This window comes from Sceloporus undulatus, chromosome 1, assembly GCF_019175285.1.
Source record: "Sceloporus undulatus isolate JIND9_A2432 ecotype Alabama chromosome 1, SceUnd_v1.1, whole genome shotgun sequence".
Classification (NCBI taxonomy): Eukaryota; Metazoa; Chordata; class Lepidosauria; order Squamata; family Phrynosomatidae; genus Sceloporus; species Sceloporus undulatus.
In genome coordinates this window covers 193,027,324-193,050,616 of record NC_056522.1, presented here as the reverse complement: position 1 = coordinate 193,050,616, position 23,293 = coordinate 193,027,324, and the positions used below count along the sequence as shown (strand labels likewise).

General features: G+C 39.1%; 1 protein-coding gene across 1 annotated transcript in view; it reads right to left on the bottom strand.

The window, feature by feature from the left end:
• Positions 1 to 23,293, bottom strand: part of HECW2 (HECT, C2 and WW domain containing E3 ubiquitin protein ligase 2) — a 218,184-nt gene that overhangs the window by 129,532 nt on the left and 65,359 nt on the right. Inside the window, 1 exon segment of the mRNA XM_042446267.1 lies at positions 17,984 to 18,317. Within this exon segment, the coding sequence (XP_042302201.1) occupies positions 17,984 to 18,275 (292 nt within the window). The 5' untranslated portion in view covers positions 18,276 to 18,317.

Sequence of the window (23,293 nt, the reverse complement as noted above, 5' to 3'; positions counted from 1 at the left end):
GTGACTAGAGATAGTGCCTTTACTTTCAGATGGTCCAATGTACATAGTATTTGTTTCATGCATAATTTTTTTTAAATATTGCATAAAATTACCTTCAGACTATGTCTATAAGGCTATATGAAACATAAATGAATTTCATGATTACACTTGAGTCCCATCTCCAAGTATATACATCTCATAATGTATATACTGTACAGATATTCCAAATTCAAAGAAGAATCCAAAATCCAAAATGCCTCTGGATAAAGGAGACTCAACCAGTATTAGTAAAGCGAGAGAGTAATTTTAGTGGTGGTTGTTGTTGTTCTTGACTGACCTCGACGCTGACACATGGTGACCCTGTGGCTGAGACATCTCCAAGACCCCCTATCCTCCACTGCTCTGCTTAGGTTGTGCAGATTCAGGCCCATGACCTTGATTGAGTCCAGCGATCTGGTATGCAATCTTCCTTTCTTTTTACTATCTTCTAGCTTTCCAAGCATTGTTGTCTTTTCTAATGAGTTATGCCTTCTCACGATGTGGCCAAAGTACTACAGCCTGTTTTTTCACTCTTGACTTCCAGGGAAAGTTCAGGCTTGATCTCTTCTAGGAACCATGTTTGTCCTTTTGGTTGCCTATGGTATCCTCAGCACTCTTCTCCACCACCACATCTCAAATGCGTTGATTTTCTTCTTATGTGCTTTTTTCACTGTCTGGCTCTTGCATCCATACATCGTGATGAGGAATACAATGGCTTGGATGATTCTAAGTTTAGTGCTCAGTTTTGTATCTTTACCCTTTAGGATCTTATCTAGTTCTCTCTTTTTTACTATTACACAGAGTTATCTAGTGTCTGGAAGGAAAGGAAATTTCAGTGCAAAGTCCCTCTTACAGAGCTAGAAAAGGGTCTTACATAGCCTATAATTTCAAAACCCATTGCTACACACAAATTTTCTGAAACATAGCTTGACCACAGAAAAGTAAATCCTGTCCATCACTTGGTTACTTGCTGTTTTTTTTAATATAGCAATGAGTAAATCAAAGATTATAGAAGAGCATAGAAATCAACTACCAGGACTTTCTAGGATTTTGTCCAGACAATGCCTATAAGTGGAAATCCGTGTTTACTAAATGTCATGGAGAGAGACAATAGATGTTTCAGCAAGTTAGGGGAAACTATTCTTTTTTTAAAACACACACACACATACCATGTGAAAACCAAATTACTCGTTTGAGCCATGGAGGAACCCTCAGATAAATAAGGCCAGGTACAGCATAAATATTTCCACACTGTCTTGAGTAGGCTGAAAAACAAATCATGCAAACAAAAGCAAAACTAGCCTGTTTCCTGGGCGCGCACGCACATTTAGAACACACTGGGCCTATTTTAGGACCAGTGCGATAAACTTCATTATCTCATACAAGACTACAAATCTCAGAATCCCATAACATTGAACTACAGCACTTAAAGTGGTATCAAACTGTATTATTTCTGCAGTGAAAAATAGACTTGACTTTCAGATTTTTGTTATAAGATTGGTGTGAAAGGAGGAGGTGGGCAGGACTGGTTGGAGTCAGGGAAAGTTGAGGAAGGAGAAAGGATACAAAATGGAGAATTCTCCCTGACAGAAAGCGGACAGGGGAGGATGACCAAGGGGCTTTATAGACTATGTGAATAATCTCACTCGCACATTCTGTTTTTGTTCACGCTCTTTTTTTTATCGGAACCACGTCTCTATCCATCTCTGCAAGTTCTGTTGCTCACACAGGTCAGCACTGCAAATAAAGGTGGAGTCGATGCTAAAGATGCATTTGAAACATTCAAAACCATCTTGCCATTTCTTCCAACCAATGTTAAAAAACGTCAGGAAGCTCAGAAAGTTAGTTAATTGTTTTATTTTCATGTTTTATGTTTTTGGTGTTGGGCTCCCTTTTTCTTTCTCCTTTTTTGCTTCCTTTTTTCTCTTTCTTTTCTGTTTTGGGTTTAGTTATTTGCTTGTTTTGATGTGAGTTGTATGAGTTAGTGTGTTGTAGTTTTGTTCAATTATGTATGTGATGTGGATTGTATATTATATATTGTGTATTAGTATTAAATCAATAACAATTTATTATTTAAAAAAAAGAAAAAGAAAGAAACACATTCAAGGCATGCAGAATTTTATCCTGGTTTATCCCAGGTCTATTTGCATTGGTTATTCACACAGCCAACAATGCAATCTTTTTAAGGAAAACGGGGGGGGGGGGGGGCAGGATCAGTTATTCTGGGTTAAGTGAGGAGTTTGGGAACCCCCCACAAAAAACGTAGGCAGGATACAGACCGCCCAAAAAGGGCGGTCTGCCGGCTCCTCCTCTTCTGCCAGCAGGAAGCCACAGCGGATAAACCATGCAGTTTCCCGCCGGCAAAAAAAGAATCTGCAAAAAGCGCATTCTTTTTGTGGTGCACTTCTGACGGCCAAGTGTGCCAATGGCACACTCGTGACGTCACAAGTGTGCCATAACATGCAGACACTAAGTGTCCGTCACATCAAAATGGCAACACCCGTGTGTACAGGATACCGCCATTTTGATGTATGGAATATGTACTAGGGTTAGGGAGTGTCTACATGGTGCGCACTCCCTAACCCTAGTACCACCGCCACCATGCCACATTTTGCCCGTCTGTAACAGGCCTTACTCAGGTGCATTCAAAATGCATGTGAACAACAAAGATTCAACCCAGATTCTATCATGATCATTTTCACTGTCTGAATAACCCGTAGAGACAGGGGATTAGGTTGTAAAAGGTTATAGGGAATGTCTGTAATAGAGCCTGAAAACCCCATTTAGTTCTTCCCTCTGACTGACTGCTCTATGATTAAATAGTTCAGGGGTTAATGTGTGATCTAATTTTACATAAATACCTTTCTATTTGTTTATTTATTTATTTTTACAACTATGTCTGGCTGATAATTTTTGAGAAAAAATCTGGTCACACTTAGCACAGTGAAACCATAGAACAACACATTCATTGATCCATATAGGGATCACTTTAAGGCCCAAGTGCTTGATCTACAGAGGGAACTTAAGGGGAAAGGGTGTCAAGATGATTGAGAGGAGTGTGGGGCCAGCTTGGAGAAGGATCCACTACCACTGGTTTCAAGTATTGTATGCACTGATCTAGCCTTATGATTTGTATTGTACAAACTTCACTTATATTAAGATAGTGTTTTTACCCTATTTGATATCCTTGAGATTAAAGGTAGTACTGCAGCCATTCACTCAAAACCACAAGGTTGCGAGTTCAAGACCAGCAAAAGGGCCCAAGCTCGACTCAGGCTTGCATCCTTCCGAGGAGGTCGCTAAAATGAGTACCCAGACTGCTGGGGGCAAATTAGCTTACTTGCTAATTAGCTTACTTGCTAATTAGCTTACTTGCTGTTCACCACTATGATCTTTGGAATAGCGGTATATAAATAAAACAAATTATTATTATTATTATTATTAGTAGTAGTAGTAGTAAGTGATTAAGTGTATTTACTTTCTCTAGACTGCATCTTACACAAAGAGCTTGGTACCTACATTTTTTATTTTTATTTAATTAAAAAATTGACTGTAACCTACTACAAAACTTCTTGAGATTCCCATTTGTATTTTATTTTCCATAAATATTCCACAGCTTGATAACATCTTATACACTAATGGTTACAATGCCAATTAAGTACTAATTCTATAGCCAAAGTACTTTTTCATTTGCAATTTACCGTGAGGTACAAATACACAAATATATGTCATAACATCTGTATCTCTCATCATCGTTGATTTCTATATATTCTATATGTTCTATAGGTCCACTGAAATACAATGAGCAAAGAAGAAGAAGAAGAAGAAGAAGAAGAAGAAGAAGAAGAAGAAGAAGAGATAAACATGTTTAATTTAGTTTTCAACTAAACTGCTGCTACTGTGGTCATGCTCAAGTGTGTGGCTATGCAAGATTAAGCCAGAATGGCTGCAATTCAGTGTGCACATCAATCATCGTAGAGTGAGCTGTGACCAGTTTGTCTAATAAAATATTTTGCTCCAGTTGGTTTTTGGCGCATGAATGGTTCCCACTAACTCAGATTTCCTCTGTTAAAAAAACAAACAAATTGAAATTAAGGTTTTAAAAAAAATTAAAAGCAGAACATTCATTATGGTATTAAAATCCATATTACAATAATTCCCAGCCTTCAGTAAAGGGTGTTCTTTAAAGGTCTCTTAGATTATTTATACCTAGTTAACTATATGTTAATGACAAATTCATTTCATTTCAAATAGTATGATTATGAAGTGTTCAATATAACATTCATATCATATTAGGAGTTCTTCCAAACTCAAACAAGATCACAATTATTTTTTTCCAAGTTTTGCTTCTCCAAGGCTGGTTTTTGGTTATTTTGACTCAGTTATTGGGTACTTGAGGTTTCAAAATAAGGTATTTCATTTCATTACCAGCATTAAACACCGTAACACTATAAAACAACAACCAAGTTTTTTGTAATATTTTATAGAACAGAAGCACTTGGAAAGAAATAGCTGAACTGTAAGTAGGAACAAACTCTTTAAAAGAAATAAAAAAATGGGATTGCATTGTTTTGTACAAAAGGGATCAATGTAAAAGCAAAAGGGCCTTCCGAAATCGATACTACAGATTTAGGACCAAAGCAGACCGCTTTAACTGCCCTGGTTCAGTGCTAGGGAATCCTGGGAATTGTACTTTGTTGTGGCACCAGAGCTCTGTGACAGAGGCGCCTAAATGTCTCGCAAAACTACAGTTCCCAGAATTCCTTAGCATTGACCCTGGGCAGTTAAAGTAGTCTCAAACTGGATTATTTCTGCAGTGTGTTTTGGACCCTCTTCACCAGTCCTGTGACAGGTCAACAACAGGCAATAATGAAACACATTCACACATCTACTTCATATAAACTGGAAGAAAGGAAGGGCATAGTGAGGATGATGCCAAAATAGTTCCAAATTTTCAGGCTGAACCTTCTGTAGAATTGCAGGCTAGAGCTGGGCTACTGGACCAGTGCTGCTCCCTGAGCTTTTGGTTGCCAGTCCTTGACATGTTTCCCGGAAAGAAATAATTAAGGCCAATGGGCATGAATATGGTGCAGGTCCCTGATGCATCAGAAAAAATGTCAGTCACCCACGTCAGATAGCCTGAGAATCACTGCCCCACAGTCACCTTAAAATACAAATAAAAACCCTCCAATAAGGCAACTTCATACACTTGGAAATCCAAGGAATTGTGGAATTGTGGAAAGATGGTGAAAGACGAGAGTGAAACCATGGAGAAAATGTGCATATGTGCACAAGAAATGCAGGGACTGGTAGCAGCAGATCACACAGGGAGCACAAATCATTGCCACACTAATGACAAGTCCCAATCTAAGTTCAAATACACAAGCCATCTGTTCTAGAAAACCGCCTGAGCTGGCAAATCTCTGTTCAGAATGTGGCATTTTCATCTCCAGAAAATCCCACAAGATCGGGACAACAGCTAGACAGATACAGGGAAACAAGTTTCTGTAAATATACTAAAACATGAACAATTTAGTCTTATTTTCTCCCTTGCAATAATAGAGTTGCAGCCTGGTTCTCTGGCCAATGTTAAAGTGTACCCTTTCCCCCTATCTATGTGTGGCTGTGGGTACTATCAATGTGCTTTTAGCTCATCTAATATATCAAAATAATCTCCATCTGGAAAAGCTACCGAAAGCATCATAAAGGCAGGAAGGAATGGAATGTTGGTTTCTGCCTGAAAGATCATAAATCCCAGCAATTTGCCAGCAGTCTTCACAATAGAAATATTCTGACATACCGGTAGTAAGCCCCTGCAAGCCAGCAGGCCTTTACACATCGCTGTCATTGCAAAAACAACACTCCCCAGATTTGGGAGGGAGGAACCAGATATCTAAAGCAATACAATTTTTAAAAATAGCATACATACTTTTGTGTCCTTAAAAATTTCTTCACTCAGTTTTGCCATTAACTTTCACCATCAACATCTTGAAATAATTTGGGCTTCTACAAATTGAGATATTTTCACTTGGGTGTCTCTTGTCACTCATTAAAAGAAATAAGGCTTTTCCTAGGACACATATTCCCTGAAACTGAATTTATTTTTAAAGCAGTGATTTCATCTTGTGTAACATACTGTACTTGGTCTGTAAAGCGCCTTTGTCACATTTCTAAATGTACTTTCTCTCAATGATTACATTTTAAAATTAATTTTCCTTTCTAAGCCATGAATAGTGACGGCCTTCAGGAAAAGAGCACCAATTGTATTAACACCTTGATTTCCTTCATCCAGTGGACATACACTGCTTGCAATTTTCTTTTGGGAGAAGCTTCTCAGGAAGTGGACTAGCTGTAGAAGTTAGTGCTTTCTTAACTAGAGACCATTCAAATACTATTTCAGGGCTCATGCAGTGATTTGTGCCACATGGTACCACACCATTTAATTCTACTTCTTGTCACTTCCTCTTCCAAACACTTTCTTCAACTTTTTAAAAAGCTTCACTTTGTAGATGTGGTATTCCTTGCACTCCTCTCCGTTTTGCCTCCAGATGTGTTTCCAAATGTTTAGCATTCTTCACATGGTTTCTCTTTCCTCTTCATTCTTTACATTTTTTATTATTTTTATTTTTTGATCTCTCTAGAACTTCAGTGTTATGGCTACAAGCTGCTATGGTGATACTGCTGTGTCTTTCAAAGGAAGACAAAGGAAAAACACATAAATAGTGATTACTGGGAAACACAATAGGACAAGAAAAAAATTGTTTGGATTTTGAAAATAAAAGTAGTAAGAATAGCAAGGAAAACCACCAGAACCCAGCACAATTGGTCTGTCTGGATGAACTCTACAGAGCCACCCATCCCCTCTTCAATTTTTCTGAACCAAATCTGATTTTTTTGCTCCTGGGGCAATCTGGGAGTGGCAGCATTTACATAAACCATATTGGGAGGAAACCCAAACCTCATAAACAAAGGTGGAAGTGGATGCACTCCATGCAATTCCAGTTTTCAATTATTATTTTACATGTTTGAGCCTGATGTGGAATGTGTTGGTGCTGGGGTGAAAACACAGCTCCCAAGCTTGCCAGAGCTGCCCATAGCTATTTAACAGCCACTTGGAATAGTCAGAAATTAGTGTTGCATATAGATGCAATCCAACTCCCCTCCCCCTTACATATTTTATAGCCATGAATACAGATTGAGTCTCCCTTATCCAAAATGCTTGGGACCAGAAGTATTTTGGATTTTAGATTATGGAATACCAATTATCTCCATATACACCCATAATGGGATATCTTGGAGATGGGACCCAGGTCTAAACACAAAATTCATGAACATTTCATATACATCTCATACATATAGCCTGAAGGTAATAATATTGTGTACACTGACCATCAGAAAGCAAAAGTGTCATTCTCTCAGCCACCCATGAAAAAAGCTTTGAATTTGGTAGTATTTCAGATTTTGGAATTCTGAATAAGTGAAACCCAACCTGTAGCAACCTGCATAAACAAACTGTCTCTGCAGTGTAGTGGCTGGATGGTTAGACTGCAACTAAGGAGATGCAGGAGAAAACTTTCACTCAGTTGTTCTGTTCTGGTACCTCACCAGCAAGGATAATGTAGCAGAGTACAGTAGTGAGGTCAGTCTTAGTCAAGCAATCAATCCAAACAACAGCCCAAAATACAGATCCAAAATCTTAGTCTGCAAACAGAGCAAGATCTGCAACACGAAGCAGGAACACAAGCCAGAAGGTTGCAGCCACCAGGAAAGGTTGCTTATGAGGTGCTGGAATTTATGGTTGGTTGACAGCACACAGCTGTTCCCTAATGACTGAGCATCTGCCATTTAATGTTCCAACCTACCCTGGGCCTCTCTCTCTCTTCATTGGACTGTCATAGGTACTATGAGTTCTGTGTCTTGTTCTTGAGAAACTACCAGGCTTTCTTGGCTTTCTGTCACAGTGGCAGGGCCTTCTGTCTCATTCCCTGGCCTCTTTGCCTCATCTTGACCCTATGTCTCACTGTCTGAATCTGAGTGCTGAGCACATGGCACATCTGCTATGAAGCTCACTGAGTGTCCCTGGGCCAATCAATACCTCTTAGCCAGATCTACCTGACAGTACGCCATAGGCAGGCTTTTTCTTATATATTTATTGTTTTATGTACAGCGCTGTGCAAATCTACAGCGCTATTTAAATAAAGCATAATAATAATAATAATAATAATAATAATAATAATAATTGCAAAGAGTAATACGGGGGAGGATTATGCATTCTAGCTTGTAGTTTGTTGGATGAAAGGTGTTATATAAATATATAAAATGTAAATATGTACATTCATACATAGCATGTAATATAGCATGAGAGGATTTATTGTTCACAGGAGCAGGCAGATGTATAAAATCCAACTGGAGGCCCTCAAGCTCTAGAGAGCACCTTAAAGAGGTTCTTTGGACTTTAATGAGGTTGGTTTTTCAACAGCCACAACAATTAAAAAAAACCCAAATATACACAAATTATGGTACATGAAAAAACAAAACAAAACCTAATATAGAATACTGTTGAATGTATATGTTGTTAAAAGTAAGAATACCAGTGACAGATAACCAGCTTTGCTTTAATACATGAACATTTTCCGTTCAGAAGCAGAGAGGCTGGACAAAGTCTTCATTATAGAACATAAGATGCCTAACTTTTCCCAATCTCTCAGTTCAATCAGAGCTACAAGCGTAAGTGCATTAAAAAAGAGCTTATGTGAAAGCTTTTTTTTCTTTTTAATCTTGTCTGACCTGAAATGGAAATCCTCTAAAACTCCCCATCCACAGCAGGTTTTAGTATAAGCTTCAATTCTATTGAAATTGTCAAATATAGTCCTTATAATGGTAAATGTGCTATTGCAAAGCTGCTTTGTATTTATTTGAGAGAGAGAAAAGACAGCCAGATTAAGAAACAATGATAGAAACATAGAAGTCTTAAACATTTATCATCACAATTGTCTTGATCCAGATTTCAGTTTGTTTTGAGTAAATACATTGTCTCCCAAAGGACTGCACAAAAATAGGGTACAATGTGAGCATGGAAGACAATCCCTTTAAACCAGACTCTGAACTTATTTTGATTTCTAACTGTGTATAGTTTTTATTCAAAATCAGATAGGTATTCTTAACTAACCACAGGAAGATAGACTTTGATTTTTAACAACAGTTGCAACTGTCAACTCCCCAGGCCAAATGTACATCAACACCACACAAATGCTCTAGCTTATCTGCCTGGGTTTCATCAGCAGAATGTTTTGTAAAACAAGGGGACATTCCAATACAAAACTTAATCATCCATAATAATTTCAAGGGCCTGAAGCACATTTAACTATATATTAGATCCTAGTTCAAAATTCAGCAAGATGATACTCTGATACTTCATCCCAATCCAGCCTGCCATTGGTTCCTTATCCAGAAACTTACACCAGCATACATATTTTTAAAAATTATGCAGGGGAAGGAGAAAAATTGAGTCACTTAGGAGATTATCACACAAGCCTAAAGAACGGAATTTAAACAAAATAAAAGTGTTTTTAGCTTTGTACTTATTACAACATCATGTTTATCCTGCCGCTGCCTTATATTAAATTTCTTACTGTTGTGTACCTTTCCATAGGCAAAACCTATCAATAGTTTCTCCATGTCTCTGCTACTCCATGACTGCCTTGGTGTGATAGCTCTGCTTCCTAGGCAGTCATGTGGCATGAGTGGGTGATGATTCTGCTTCTCTGTTCCTCTATCTTCTCACCCTCACAGCAATCCCAGCTGCCAACAACTTCCCCAAGCCAGCTGCTGTTTGCTGTTTAGAAGGTGTTGGCAGCTGCCATAGCTTATCCTCTTGCTTCCTCTCTTCCCAACCCCCCTATGCCTGATCTTACTTCCCCTACCTCCACTGCCAATCTCTCTTCCCTCTGCCCCCCCCAAGCCCTAATCTCGATTCACCGCAACCCATCCTACCGCCTGATTTCACTTTCCCCTGCCCTCACTGCCAATCTCACTTCCTCTCACCTGCTTATGCCTGATTTCTCTTCCTCGGCCCCCACCTGATCTTGTTTCATCGTCCCCACCACTGATCTTGCTCCTTCTCACCCCTGCCACTTGATATCGCTTTCCCTGCTCCCTCACCAATTGATCTCTCTTCTTCCCCTGATGATCTGCATGGGCTATAACAGGAAGGAAGTGGAAGTTGGGCAGTGCTGATGTCAGTGCACTATCCAGTGCAGCACCATACCAGTGGTGAAGTGGAGCTGTGATAAAGATTGCTTCAATACCTGTATGGAGTTTATCACACTAGCAAGATCCTGTGGGAAAATGGGAGTTAAAGGCAATTTAAAGCCAAAAAAAAAAAAAACAATGCAGAAGTGCCTGAAGTTTATCACACGAAGTTGCTGTTAACATGAAATAATGCAAAGTTAAAGCTGAGAAAACCAGCAGCTTTTTACCTTCGGAACATCCTGAAAGTAAAAAGCTGCCACTTTTCTCTCTTTAACTGTGGTTTAACTTTATTTTGTTTCAGAAGCAATTCTGTGTGATAAACTCCCCAAATTTGCAAGTTTTGTTTAAATGCAAATGTACTTTAAATCACATTTAACTCTCATTTTCCTGCAGGATCTCGCTAGTGTGATAAACTCCTATGTTTCTGTGTGCTTTAAAAACATTATTGCTGTCCTGTAGAAGGGAAGCCCAGGGAAGCCCAGTCTAGTGAGATCAGTGGTCAATCTGAACCTCTGGAAGACGAGGGCAGAAGGACATTTGGGGTGACTGGAACTCCAATGAACCCCATCTCCTGTGACATCAGGATTAAGTATAACTTCACATTAGAAGGTGTGAATTAAAACATGCATATAGCAAAAACTGGTGTAGCACTGTAGCCAGTAACACTAATCCTAAATATAGCGAGACTTAAACTAAGCATTAGCGGGAATGCATATTTGCCTTAATTAGCAAATGTCTTCTTTTATAACAGGATTTCCTCAGAGATGTATACCTCAACCTGACCTGCAAATTAAGCCCGTGTTTACCTTGTAACGGCAAACATAGCAAGATAAAAATACTTGCTATGATCTATAGAATAATTCAGGGGAGAACTACTTTTAAATATATGCTAAGCATATAATCAAATTTGGACCCAATTTGTAACAACAACACACAAGCATCGACAACAAGGATTCCTCAGCAAACTCAGAGGTTGTCCTTACAGCATTCAGAAGCATTGTGCAATTATCTTGTACAGTGGAACCTTATTATACGCAGGGGCTCTGTTCCGGATCCCTCCACGTATAATAAGTTCTGCCTATGCTCGAGCCCCATTGTTTCCAATGGGGCTTGTGTACGGCGGTGTGGCGGCGCAGCAGCGCGCGGGGCGCAACGGGCGCACGCGCCCATTCAATTGAATGGGACGCGACGCCCCTTCCACCCCGCACGTGCTGGCGGCTTTGAGCGCCTATGCTCAAAGTCGCCTATAAAAAGCCAACATATGGCGAGGCACGACAGTATATGGACCACAGTAGCACAAATTATGCCACTCAAATAAAAACACCACCAGAAATGAGGTGCTTTTCAAAACAGTGTGCTAACTCTGAGATCCCTCAACCTCACTCTGTGGATGGGATATGAGGCTGCATGCCCTAAATCTGGGGTCCAGGTCTGGAGATCCAGGAACCCTAATGGCAAACCAGGGTCTAAGATGAGCCACTTCTGGGGGCAGGTTGGCCCACAGATGAAACAATCTTCCCCATTGAAAACAATTCACTGGATATAGACCATGTCAAAGAGAAGAGTAGAATCTTATCCCTGGAGGAAGCCCCAGAATAAAATGTTTGCCGTATGAAGAACTGGGAAATTAACAAGAAAAGAGTGATTTATCTTCAGACAACTATGTAACATGGTTGGGTGATTTAACAATAAATCTGTTGACACAAAAGATCAATGGCTTCAGTGTAATCCAAGAACAGTATGGGATGAGTTGAAGAACATGGCAAGCTGCACACAACTGGTCAAGAACCTGTAAAAGTCTTTCCCCCGCTTTTGGACTACAGCTTCAAGGCCACGGTGGCTATGGTATTCTGGATGTTGTAGTCCAAAGGAGGAACTTTTCCAAGCTTTGCAGCTTGTACAACTGTGGGAACAGAGACAATAAGGAGTCACCTCATAAAATGAGACTGGCTGACTGAAGAGCTCCCAAGTCTAGTAGAACATTTGGTATTCCTTGGGATGGAGCAACGAACACACCACACACATAAGTTTAAGAATATCTTCAGAACAAAGCAGGCAAAAAGGGGTGAAAACACAGCAGAGTATATTTGTTGTATATATTAATTAACATTCTGGAAAGCACGGCACTGATGATATGTATACTGGTTGTCTAAAATCAATCCTCAAGTAAACACAGGTCAAAGAAATGCCTCCAACCACTCCAATCTGCCATTTCTTGCAGTCCTGTATGCTCCTCTCAAAACCAGTTCTGGGAGAGTGGTGGCCCAGGTACAGCAAAGGAAAGAGAAAATCATCCTTTCCCCCAGCCATTCCCCCAGTGGGAAAACTGAATCAAACTATACTGTGAAAATGCATTTGCTGGTGGGAGGAAAAGCTGGATCCAGTCCATAGGTTATATCTCACACCTATCAATGTCAAGTTATATATAGAAATTACTTGGTTTAATCGGAGAAAGGTTAGCACTTCTAGAAGGGCATCTCTCTGCCTTCCATGGTCCCAATGGTACAGAACTTGGGCTGCTTCCCAGCAGTTTTACATTAAAACCTTAGCCCTCATAGCTGCTGTGTCTGAAATTCTGAGAGTTTGGGTTGACTGCTGAGAAGACACACTGCTGAACCAAGAGCTATTTCCTTATTATATTCCACTAAAAAAGACAGAATTGACTACCAGTAATTTATAAGGAAACCTGATAAATTTGTCAAAGACACAAAATTATACTACCATCTCCTGAAAATCATAGAATCATAGAATCGTAGAGTTGGAAGAGACCACAAGGGCCATCTAGTCCAACCCCCTGCCATGCAGGAAATCCAAATCAAAGCATCCCCAACAGATGGCCATCCAGCCTCTGTTTGAAGACCTCTAAGGAAGGAGACTCCACCACACTCCGAGGAGTTTTTTGTTCACTGTTGAACAGCCCTTTACTGTCAGGAAGTTCCTCCTAATGTCAGGTGAATCTTTTCCTGCAGCTTGCATCCATTGCTCCGGGTCCTAGTCTCTGGAGCAGCAGAAAACAAGCTTGCTCCCTCCTCAATATGACATCCCTTCAAATATTTAAACAGGGCTATCATATCACCTTTTCTCCAGGCTAAACATCCCCAGCTCCCTCAGTCGTTCCTCATAGGGCATGGTTTCCAAACCCTTCACCATTTTAGTCGCCCTCCTTTGGACATGCTCCAGTTTCTCAATGTCCTTTTTGAATTGTGGTGCCTAGAACCAGACACAATATTCCAGGCGGGGCCTGACCAGAGCAGAATAGAGTGGCACTATGACTTCCCTTGATCTAGACACTATACTTCTATTAATGCAGCCTAAAATCACATTAGCCTTGTTAGCTGCCGCATCACACTGTTGACTCATGTTCAACTTGTGGTCTACTTGGACTCCTAGATCCCTTTCACATGTTGTCTCCTTAAGCCAGGTGTCCCCCATCCTATATCTGTGCATTTCATTTTTCCGCCCTAAGTTCAGTACCTTACATTTCTCCCTGTTGAAGTTCATTTTGTTAGCTGTCTAGTCTATTCAGGTCATTTTGAATTTTGATCCTGTCCTCTGGAGTATTAGCTATTCCTCCTAATTTGCCTCTTCCAGCCTGAAATAGCTCTAAGTTCAAAGGAAGATTCAAATTTTGTTTAAAATTTTTCAAAATAAAATACACTGAGTGCGTGCTGTAATGGGTATTGTAAGGGACACAAATGACACTATCGCATCTTCTTCACAAATGAAAAAACTTTACAAGCACTTCTTAAACATTGTTTGAATGAGTTTTCTTGTTTAAAATCCTGTGTGGTTGTTCACTACTTTACATTATCATTGGTTTTAGGTCACGTTAAGCTAAGTCCAACTTCCAGTCCTAACTAGATTCAATTGACTGATTACTGGATGTTTTACACTGAAAAAAATCCTGTTGACTCAATGAAATTTGGTTGGAACTACCAACTGCATGCAAGCTTGTCTTTGTTTCTGGTTTGTTTGTTTTTCAAATGTGGGTATGAATTGGGGGTTAAATTCTGAACCACCAGTGCTTAGTTTTCACTGATTTGGGCAGATCAATTCTGTAAGCTTCCTATTGTTTCAAGCGATACTTCATTTATTAAGCTATTGTGATTGGCTTTCCAATGGCTTACCATGGGCATAAATACATAAATAAACTATAGAGTACAGAATACAAAAATATATAACAATGTGCACATGGAGAAATTAACTCCAGATGACAAAACTAGGTGAATCAAACCCCGATGGAGAACACACATTGGAATAGACTTGTGCCTATTTATCTGTATGTATACATCCTTTTCCCAAATCAACATTTCCTTTCTTTTAGTTGCTTTTGATTGAGAATGTACCATGTAAATAGGGATGGCTCAATCAAACTTTAGTGTAAAATACATGAATTTTAAAAAAGAGTGTCAACTATTAACTTTACACCTTAATAATGATGTGTTGTTTTTCAAATTGTAATCAAAATGCAGAACATGTCTGCCTGTTAGCAGCTTTCTACACTATGTGCCAACACAAATTACAACACATAGGCAATTAGTAGCAACTTTTAATTAACATGCTCATTTTACCAATAAAAACACTGTGAAAGATTTCAAGCTGAGGTGAGTTGCTCACGAAAAGGAAATAAGCTCAGTTCAGTCATGTTCACAATATACAACAGATACTTTAACCAAACAGCAAGTCATAATGGCTGAAATAAAATCTATCTCTGTTAACTGAGTAAATATGAGATGGATAATACAGCACTCTTTTTCATATTGTTACTGGAAAGGCTGAACTATTAGCTTTCTACATACAGGAGAACAACCTGGTTTTGTTTGTTTGTTTGTGCCTATTTCTGTCAAATCAAAGAATGCTTCTCTTTGGTGAAGAGACTGAAGAGTTGGAAGCATATTATACTCTGCATCAAACCCTACCAGCCAAGTTAAAAAACCTGCAAAAAGTAAGAAAATGAAATGAAAGAGCTAAATATGCATCACGATCTTTTAAAATACAGTCCAACAATGTCACTAGAACCTGTGAGGAATCTACCTATGGCAGACACTTATATCTTTGCATTCCTTCACTCTCCCCAAGACATACCATTTTATCACCAAATATGTGATGATGGATAATTACACTTATCTTGAGGGTAAGGAAACATTTGATTTTCCTTTCCACCACAAGAGTAAAAAACCCCAATGTTTTTTAAAAAGACCAATACACAGACTTTCGTAATTCTCTCCCCTCCCTTCCTATTTTTGTATGCTAGGAAGTAAACATTTTTCCTTTGCCTAATGGCATCCCTGTCAAGCAGCTCTCTGCTGTTTGGAGAGTAAAATTACATCTGAACTGCAGCATTACACTGGCATCAAGCCAGAAACCTTTCTTCTGTGCAACTTGGCAAGATGTATGTAATATATGCCACACACAGAAATAAAAAAACAGAACAAAACAAGGATGCCAATGGCATCAACTGACTTCAAGTTAAATTGATTCTTTGATAATGGAAGGACAGCACATGATTTCATGAGGTAGCAAGCCCACATTTCCCTTCAAATGTTTTAAATAACACATTTTACTAACTTTAGGTAATACACTTCACCTTTTATCTATCTATGACTTGGAGGTAGTGGGAAATGAAGTCTAAAACATCTGGAGTTCATCACACTGGGGAAGGTACAGATATGTATAGGGTTTAAGTCCAATCCACACAAGCAATAAAACCTACTGCAAGATACCTGAAAAATATCTCACATTTTAAGTGTAAGAACTCCTTAAGGGTGTATGCGTGACCATTTATGCAAAGTATTTCACATATTGAGAATACTTCATATTGTTCACATTGTAATCATATTTACAAGTCCTAAAAGGTAATTCAAAAGTCAGATGAAGGGACTGTTGATTGTATAATACCATGTACCATGTCTGAAGTAAAATTTGCACTTCTTATCTTACCCACTCACCCATTATACTAGCACAAACAATGCCACACAAAACAGAAGTTGTATCAGTGGTTCCATTAACTGCATGCTGTATTTTCATCTTCATACACACAAAACAATCACATTTAGTTTTCAATAGCCTCCAAAGGAAGCCAATCTGAAGAGAAGCAAGATTATCAGGATAATGTTTAATTAGTGGACAATTGCACATTGATTGTGCTAAAAACCCTTCAGGGAATGTTGTACGGACGGCTTTAAGTGCATAAAATTAAACAGTACAACTAGTACACATGCTGCTGCATCATCAGGTATACCCTCCAACAGATTAGAACTGTGACATGTGTGTCCAAGCGACATCAGAATGTAGTCGAGATGTCAAGCATTATTAAAGAGGCAGAACACATAAGCCAGGAGAGGCTGCAGTAGTTTGCTTTTGCCTGAACAAGACTCTACCCCTCCTCTCCTCTCCCCACTACTGAGTTAAATGAGTTTTCAGCAACTGAAGTTAAACTAAGGACACAGGAGGAAGAGAGGAGGAGGGAGAAAATGGGACATTTTAAAAGCTGCTGAAAAAGTGGGACAACAGAGGATTAATCAGGACTGTCCCTACCAAACAAGAACAGTTGGAAATTTTGCAACAAGCGGGCAAATTAGATGCATGGCTTCTTGGCATGGCATTCACAAACAGCACAGACAATACAATATGGGTTAATGAGTGTCAGCACCAGCCACTGTCATGAGATGTAACAGAGCACTGTTCATGGCATCACCACAATCTGATAAACATTGTCAAATTAGGTGGATAGATGGTACAAAACAAGAATCTGTTTATTCTAAAGACCCAGTGTGGCGTAGTGGTTTGAGTGCTGGACTACAACTCTAGAAACTGATGTTTCACTCCCCCATCCAGCCATGGAAACACACTGGGTGACATTGGGCAAGTCACACTCTTTCTCTGCCTCAGAAGAAGGCAAATCTTGAACAAATCCTGCCAAGAAAAACCATAATAGGGTCGCCGTACGTCAAAAACGACTTGAAGGCATACAACAACAACAGAGGTTGGCTGAACTGAACACTCTATTAGCATAATCCTGTTTACTCAAACTAAGGTGGTAAACAAGTATTATAAATGCATTCTAAAATCCTCTCACCCCACTCAGAAGGGCACTGCAACCTTTCATCACTGCAAGACCCTTTATGTACTGTTACAGTCAGAGTGTAATTAAGTTAATAATTATTATTTATTAAATAATAATAAATAAATTATTGCAGTGAGCTTTTAAAACACTGCATTCTTCTGCAGTATTATGCCCTTAGCACATTACAGTTTTGTAAAGTGAAAATTCCCAGAAAATGGAGATGCATAATATAAACAAATGTGAGCTCTGATATTAGAGGAACCTACCATGTGGCCAGAGTTCCAGAAACAGCAAAAAATATCCCTGTCATTTGTCACTGGCTCACTTCCACAAATGTGCCAAATTAAAAAGCAAGAAAGCTACACTTACACATCTTAGTTTCTATAACATGAAAATAAGTCACCTCTTTGTGTCTCTAACCACCAATATTTAAGAACAGAAAGAATTTGAATACCATCTGTAATCAAAAAGACTCAATAGGTATCAAATAAAGACAGATCCAAGTCTTTCTAAGTGGGCAGTTGTGTTTTCATGTATGAAGCAGTTGGTAGCATGATCCTTGGAAATCTTGGGCTGCCTGTTCCTATTTGTTAACAACAAGTAGAAAAAAGCGGAGGAAATAACTACTAGCTCAAGAGCTTTGCTTACCAATGTGATAAAGCCCTATCCAGTCCGTAGGGTCTACTTCTTCTTTAATATCCCAGAAAATGATGAGATTCTGAGACTGTCCTAGGGTGTATTCATACATGCTTGCAGTCAAACTAGAGCGACTGTCAGAGGTCACCAGGTCAGTGTCACTGTTGGCACGTTGCAAGTTCATGTTCTCAGGCACAGTGCCCTGGGAAGCCAAGCTCTGGAGGTTCTCTGGGCTCAAAGTGTAACGTAGCTGAGGATTGCGCCGTCGCACAAAAAGGAGATGCTCCCGGGCTGAGCTTGTCATCTTGGTCTTGTTTATGTAGGAGACACTTCACTCAAAAGATCTCTAAAGAACAAAAAGCAAGCAATATATTACAAACCTTCCTTCACATTTGCAGAGATAGTTAGGAGACCTAAACAATTTTTGGCATAAAGGCCTTGGAGTGAGGGTGTTATCTTAAGATACGAAAAGCTTTCCACATTGACAGCAAAATGCAATTATTTGAAATAAATACTGAAATAAATAAATATGTCTGGAACTACCCAACTTACACAAACTCACCTTAGGCGTTAAACATTCAAAAGGGACCTCTGCATTGTTCCTAAAAACTGTTAAGATGCCAATTTTAAGAAGAGCATAGAGCCCAATGGTTTGTACTAGCAGAATGAAAGTCATTCCAATAGAGTTCATGAGAACCTTGTGATCTGGTCTACAGCATGCCAGCAAAGAGTGCCCAATGGCTAAAGCTAGGGAGTAGTGTGGTATGAAACCAAGGCTTTCAGGACTGAGGCTCCAAAGGGGCCTCTTTCACCCCACACAATTACCATGCTATGATTCCATTTTTACTGTCATGGCTGCATCCTACAAAATCCTCCTAGGATTGTCAGTTTGGTCAGAGGCCCCAGATGATATTTCTCTAGCTGAGGATTCTCATAAAGGCCCCACCACCTAAACTGCGAATTCCAGGATTCCATAGGATGCAGCCATGGCATTTAAAGTGGAATAACAGTGCTACATGTAGGTAGTGTGAATATGCCTTGGGACATTTTGATTTCCAAGGGTGATGGTGTCATCCACCATGATGTTGAGCTTCCCTGTGATCTCTAGTTGAGCTGTGCAAATCTCACAGCAGCTGTACAGAAAATGCATCTTCCCAGCAACAATGTATTGTCATAAAATATTGTAATCCAAAGCACAGTATATGGGAATGGCTCTTAAAACAGGCAAGTAAATTTCATTAGCTTCACAAAATACTTGTTCCCAGTGAAGATGAAAGTTTTTAGAATTCATTTATTAACACAACCACCTGCATTTTTGCCTCTCCTTGGTTGAATTACAATGATGAAAATCTGCAATTTAAAATCTAACACTGCTCCACTGCTAGGCAAAAATATAGAAAAATGAGTCTTTAAGTATTATAATGAAGAGGTACTTTCTAAACATGAGAAGAGATGTTGGCTCTTTAAATAATTCAGAAATCCCTATTTTAACCACTTGAGCAAAGCATCTGATCTACCACAGAATTTATATCTTATTCAGCTTTCTCCAGAGAAGCTACTTTTGCCATTCCTTTACTATTGCCAAGAGAAATCTATGCTACGCTCTTCCCCAAAAGGTCTTCTCTAGTTGGCTGACTGAACAATAAAGGGACAGATAAGACTGTATCACTCTGGCAGGCAGGCAGGCAGGCTACTTGCACATTTTATGTACACACTGCACATAAAAAAGGAAATGTGTTGCCAAAAAGAAACAGGCAGAGACAGTCGAAGGCTTTTATGGCCAGCAACCATAGTTTTTGTGGGTTTTTTGAGCTATGTGGCTATGTTCTAGAAGTTTATTACTTATGTTTCACCAGCATCTGTGGCTGGCATCTACACAGAGAATGCCAGCCACAGATGCTGGCGAAACATCAGGAATAAACTCTTCTAGAACATTGCCACATGTATTGATGGGCAACCTCACACCTCCCATTCATATCTTTAAATACAGAGCTTCAAGTCAAGGAAACTTTCAAAAAGGGGAATGTCCTTTGTAAGGTAAAACCAAGAGCCACACTATGTTGGAGGAGATCACCATATTTCTGTAACTCCTCTGGTTCTGAGAACTCATTGAAAAAAGAAAACCAAGACAGGGAACAAATCAGGTTGATGGTAGGATCTTTACACCACACACATATGCTAACTGCCTAAGGGAAGGGGGGGTGGTGGCTTGCATTACATCCTTAAACATAATTCTTCACTGTGATATACTGCCATGTTGCTCAGGCTCCCATTTCCCACATATCCCTCTCCTCATCTTCCACGGTCGAGAGAAGGTGGTGAGACGTTCTCATTCTTATTTTTGATAAAATGCATCTCACTGTTTTGATTGAACTTTATAACTTTTCATTAGTCTTAACTATAGTTTGTGTACAGCAAGCTGATTTCAGTTCCCAGTTAATGGAACTGGCTTGTTCCAACAATCCATAATTAAAATTAACCAAAATTCAGAGTTCAGAAGCAACGCTCCACCACTTTTAATCAAAAAGGAAGAAAAATCGTCCAACCTTCTCATAGCTACACCAGAAAGAGAAGCACATGAGACCACAGGGCTAACTGCAGTTCATTCCCATCATGACAAACCATGGTTTTTCATTATGCTTGAACCAGTCTGGAGTATCAGATGATCCATGAACAAAAATCAAAGCCAGCTTCCCTGTACAGCAGCATTTTCCTTCCAGCTTAGTTAATGTGTGCCTATTTCATGCTGAAAAGTAGGTCAAGCTTTACCTAAAAGAAAGAAATGCTTATAAATCAGGCACGAATCCATAACTCTCATATTCAGCAGACCAAAACAAAAACTTAAAAAAACCCTTTCCAGTTCCTCAAGTTGCGATCAAAACATATCAAGATAAAATTATGTACTGAAACCCGAAGTGCAACAAAACTTTTTTTACTCCCACCATCCTCAATGATATCTTGTATTCTAGATCTACAATACAACTAATGTTTTATTATCCCAGTTAGCAAAACTGTATTCTCTTTGGTAACTAGTGCTGGAGTCTAAAAACCCCACTTTGAGATTCTGCTATTGCTCCACCATGACTCTTCCACAGCACGGTTGACTTCTCTTATGCCTTTCATTTACTGTAGCATTTTTCTCCACACAATTATTTATTTATTATATTTATCTCTCACCTTTCCTCTAATGAGTTCAAGGCCATACGCATGACTCTCCTCCTCACATTCTCACAACAATCACGTGAATTGATTTAAGCTGATAGAGAATGAGTGGCCCAAAATGGATCCACAGCCAGTTTTTTGGTTCATTAGATAGGAACTAGAAATTGGTTTTCTGAATTCCAGTCCAAATCGCTAACCACTACACATAGTGACTTATTACAACTACTTCAATTTTTCAAACAGCTAAAGAGTTATTATCTCAAAGCAAAAGCAGACTATCATTATTTAGAGCATGACCTTTGTTTTACACCTGTAATATATTAAAACATGCTGTGCTAAAACCAGCAGATTGACACTAGCTCTATTTGTTACATAACCTTAAAACAAGTAATCTAACAATGTGTAGCATATTTTCTTTAGAAGAAAATAATGCACACACCAACTGTCATAAAGGGCAAAATAAAGCAGCTGTCACTCTGTTCATAACTGGTAAGTAGCCCAAGAGAGTAGATGCACAGTAACATCCACACTGCAGAATGGATTAGAATGCATATCAGCATCCATTCCCTGTGGTACTTTACATTTCTGTATGGACTTTTGACTGCCGAGGCAGTTCAAAATAAAGTAGCAACACAGGTACGGTCCACAGTATCACCAAAATTCAGTGGTCCTTCCAACATTTGCTGGGGTTAGGGGCACAGGACCCCCATGAAAGTGGAAAAACTGAAAATAAAAAACCCACTATATTTTTAACCTGAGAGAACACTTTTCTATGAATCTCCAGATCATCCAGCACAACTCTATGGTCAACACCTGTCAGAAGATGAGCAAAGAATAGCACTGGAGGGCTTACAAATGCCTGGAGATCTGTTCTCTCTAGGAATCTCTAGGTCCTCCAGCACAAATTCTGATGGCAGGAGGAACTAGAGATTCCCAGAGAGAACATGTAAATCCAATCTGTGAATAATCAAATCTGCAAAAGTCAAAGCTTCAAATGTGGAAGGCTGACTGAACTATAAATTACCACCAACAAAAATAACAATTATTAGCCAGCAAAAAGAGGCAATTTGAAATAGTGATGGGTGAATCAAGCTATCGGCAGTGTATCACATTTGCAAGTGTTCCTTCTTGTTTCTGTGGTTATCTATTACAAAGAATTACATAAACATTGTTTAAATTCTAGTGAGCACTCAAAACACTCACTGTGGCGTCTGTGGCTTTCCATCTGCATCAGTCTCTTTATTCCACTCCATTTACTAGATCGAGTGGAGATTTTTTTTAAAAAAAAAAATCAGCCCAGTGATTTTCATGTTTAGAAAGACAATATGTTGAGCCATAGAGAGCCAGTATGATGTACTGAGCTGAGTGTTGGACTAGAACACTAGGAGACCAGAGTTCAAATGTCAGCTTGGCCATGGAAACCCTTTGGCAAGTCACACACTCTTAGCCTCAGAAGAAGGCAAAGAAAATCCCCTTCTGAACAAATTCTGCCAAGAAAACTCCATGATAGGTTCACCTTAAGGTTGCTATCTCAGACATGATTTGAAGGCACACAAGAGCAACAATATTGAGCCAGTTTTTGAAATATAGAAGTGGAAATCTGGCTGAAATTTAGTTATCAACTTAAGACTAGCTAATGAGTTCATGAACATGGATTTGAACCTAGTGGACAATAGGTTTCTAGACTAGTGAATCTTTCTTCTGCAGAATAAAAACATTATTTATTTCAATGCAAAATATTATCATTTTCAAACACTGGGAAACATCTCAACATGTTTTATGTTAATTCCCATCCCTCAAATTGGTTTCACATGTAACAAAATGTCCATGTTCAGATGATCTACTAACTACAGTTTTCAGTTTTGTCTGTACTGGGAAACTAAGGAGCTGCAGAACAAACTGTCATTTCAAATCACCATGCCTTCATACCTTGACTTGTTATGAAGCCATGAAGCAGAAATTCAGCAAGCTATATTTAATGGGAGGCATCCTGGTTTGCATTCTGGTCTATAACCAAAATAAGCCAATCCTGGTTTGTTTCCTGTCTAGTGACTGCATCATAATCAAATTATCTGTTCAGATCCCATTTTATTAAGCCAAAATATGACTATTCATACACAGCCATTAAAATGACTTCAGGTCTCATATTGTTTACTTGTT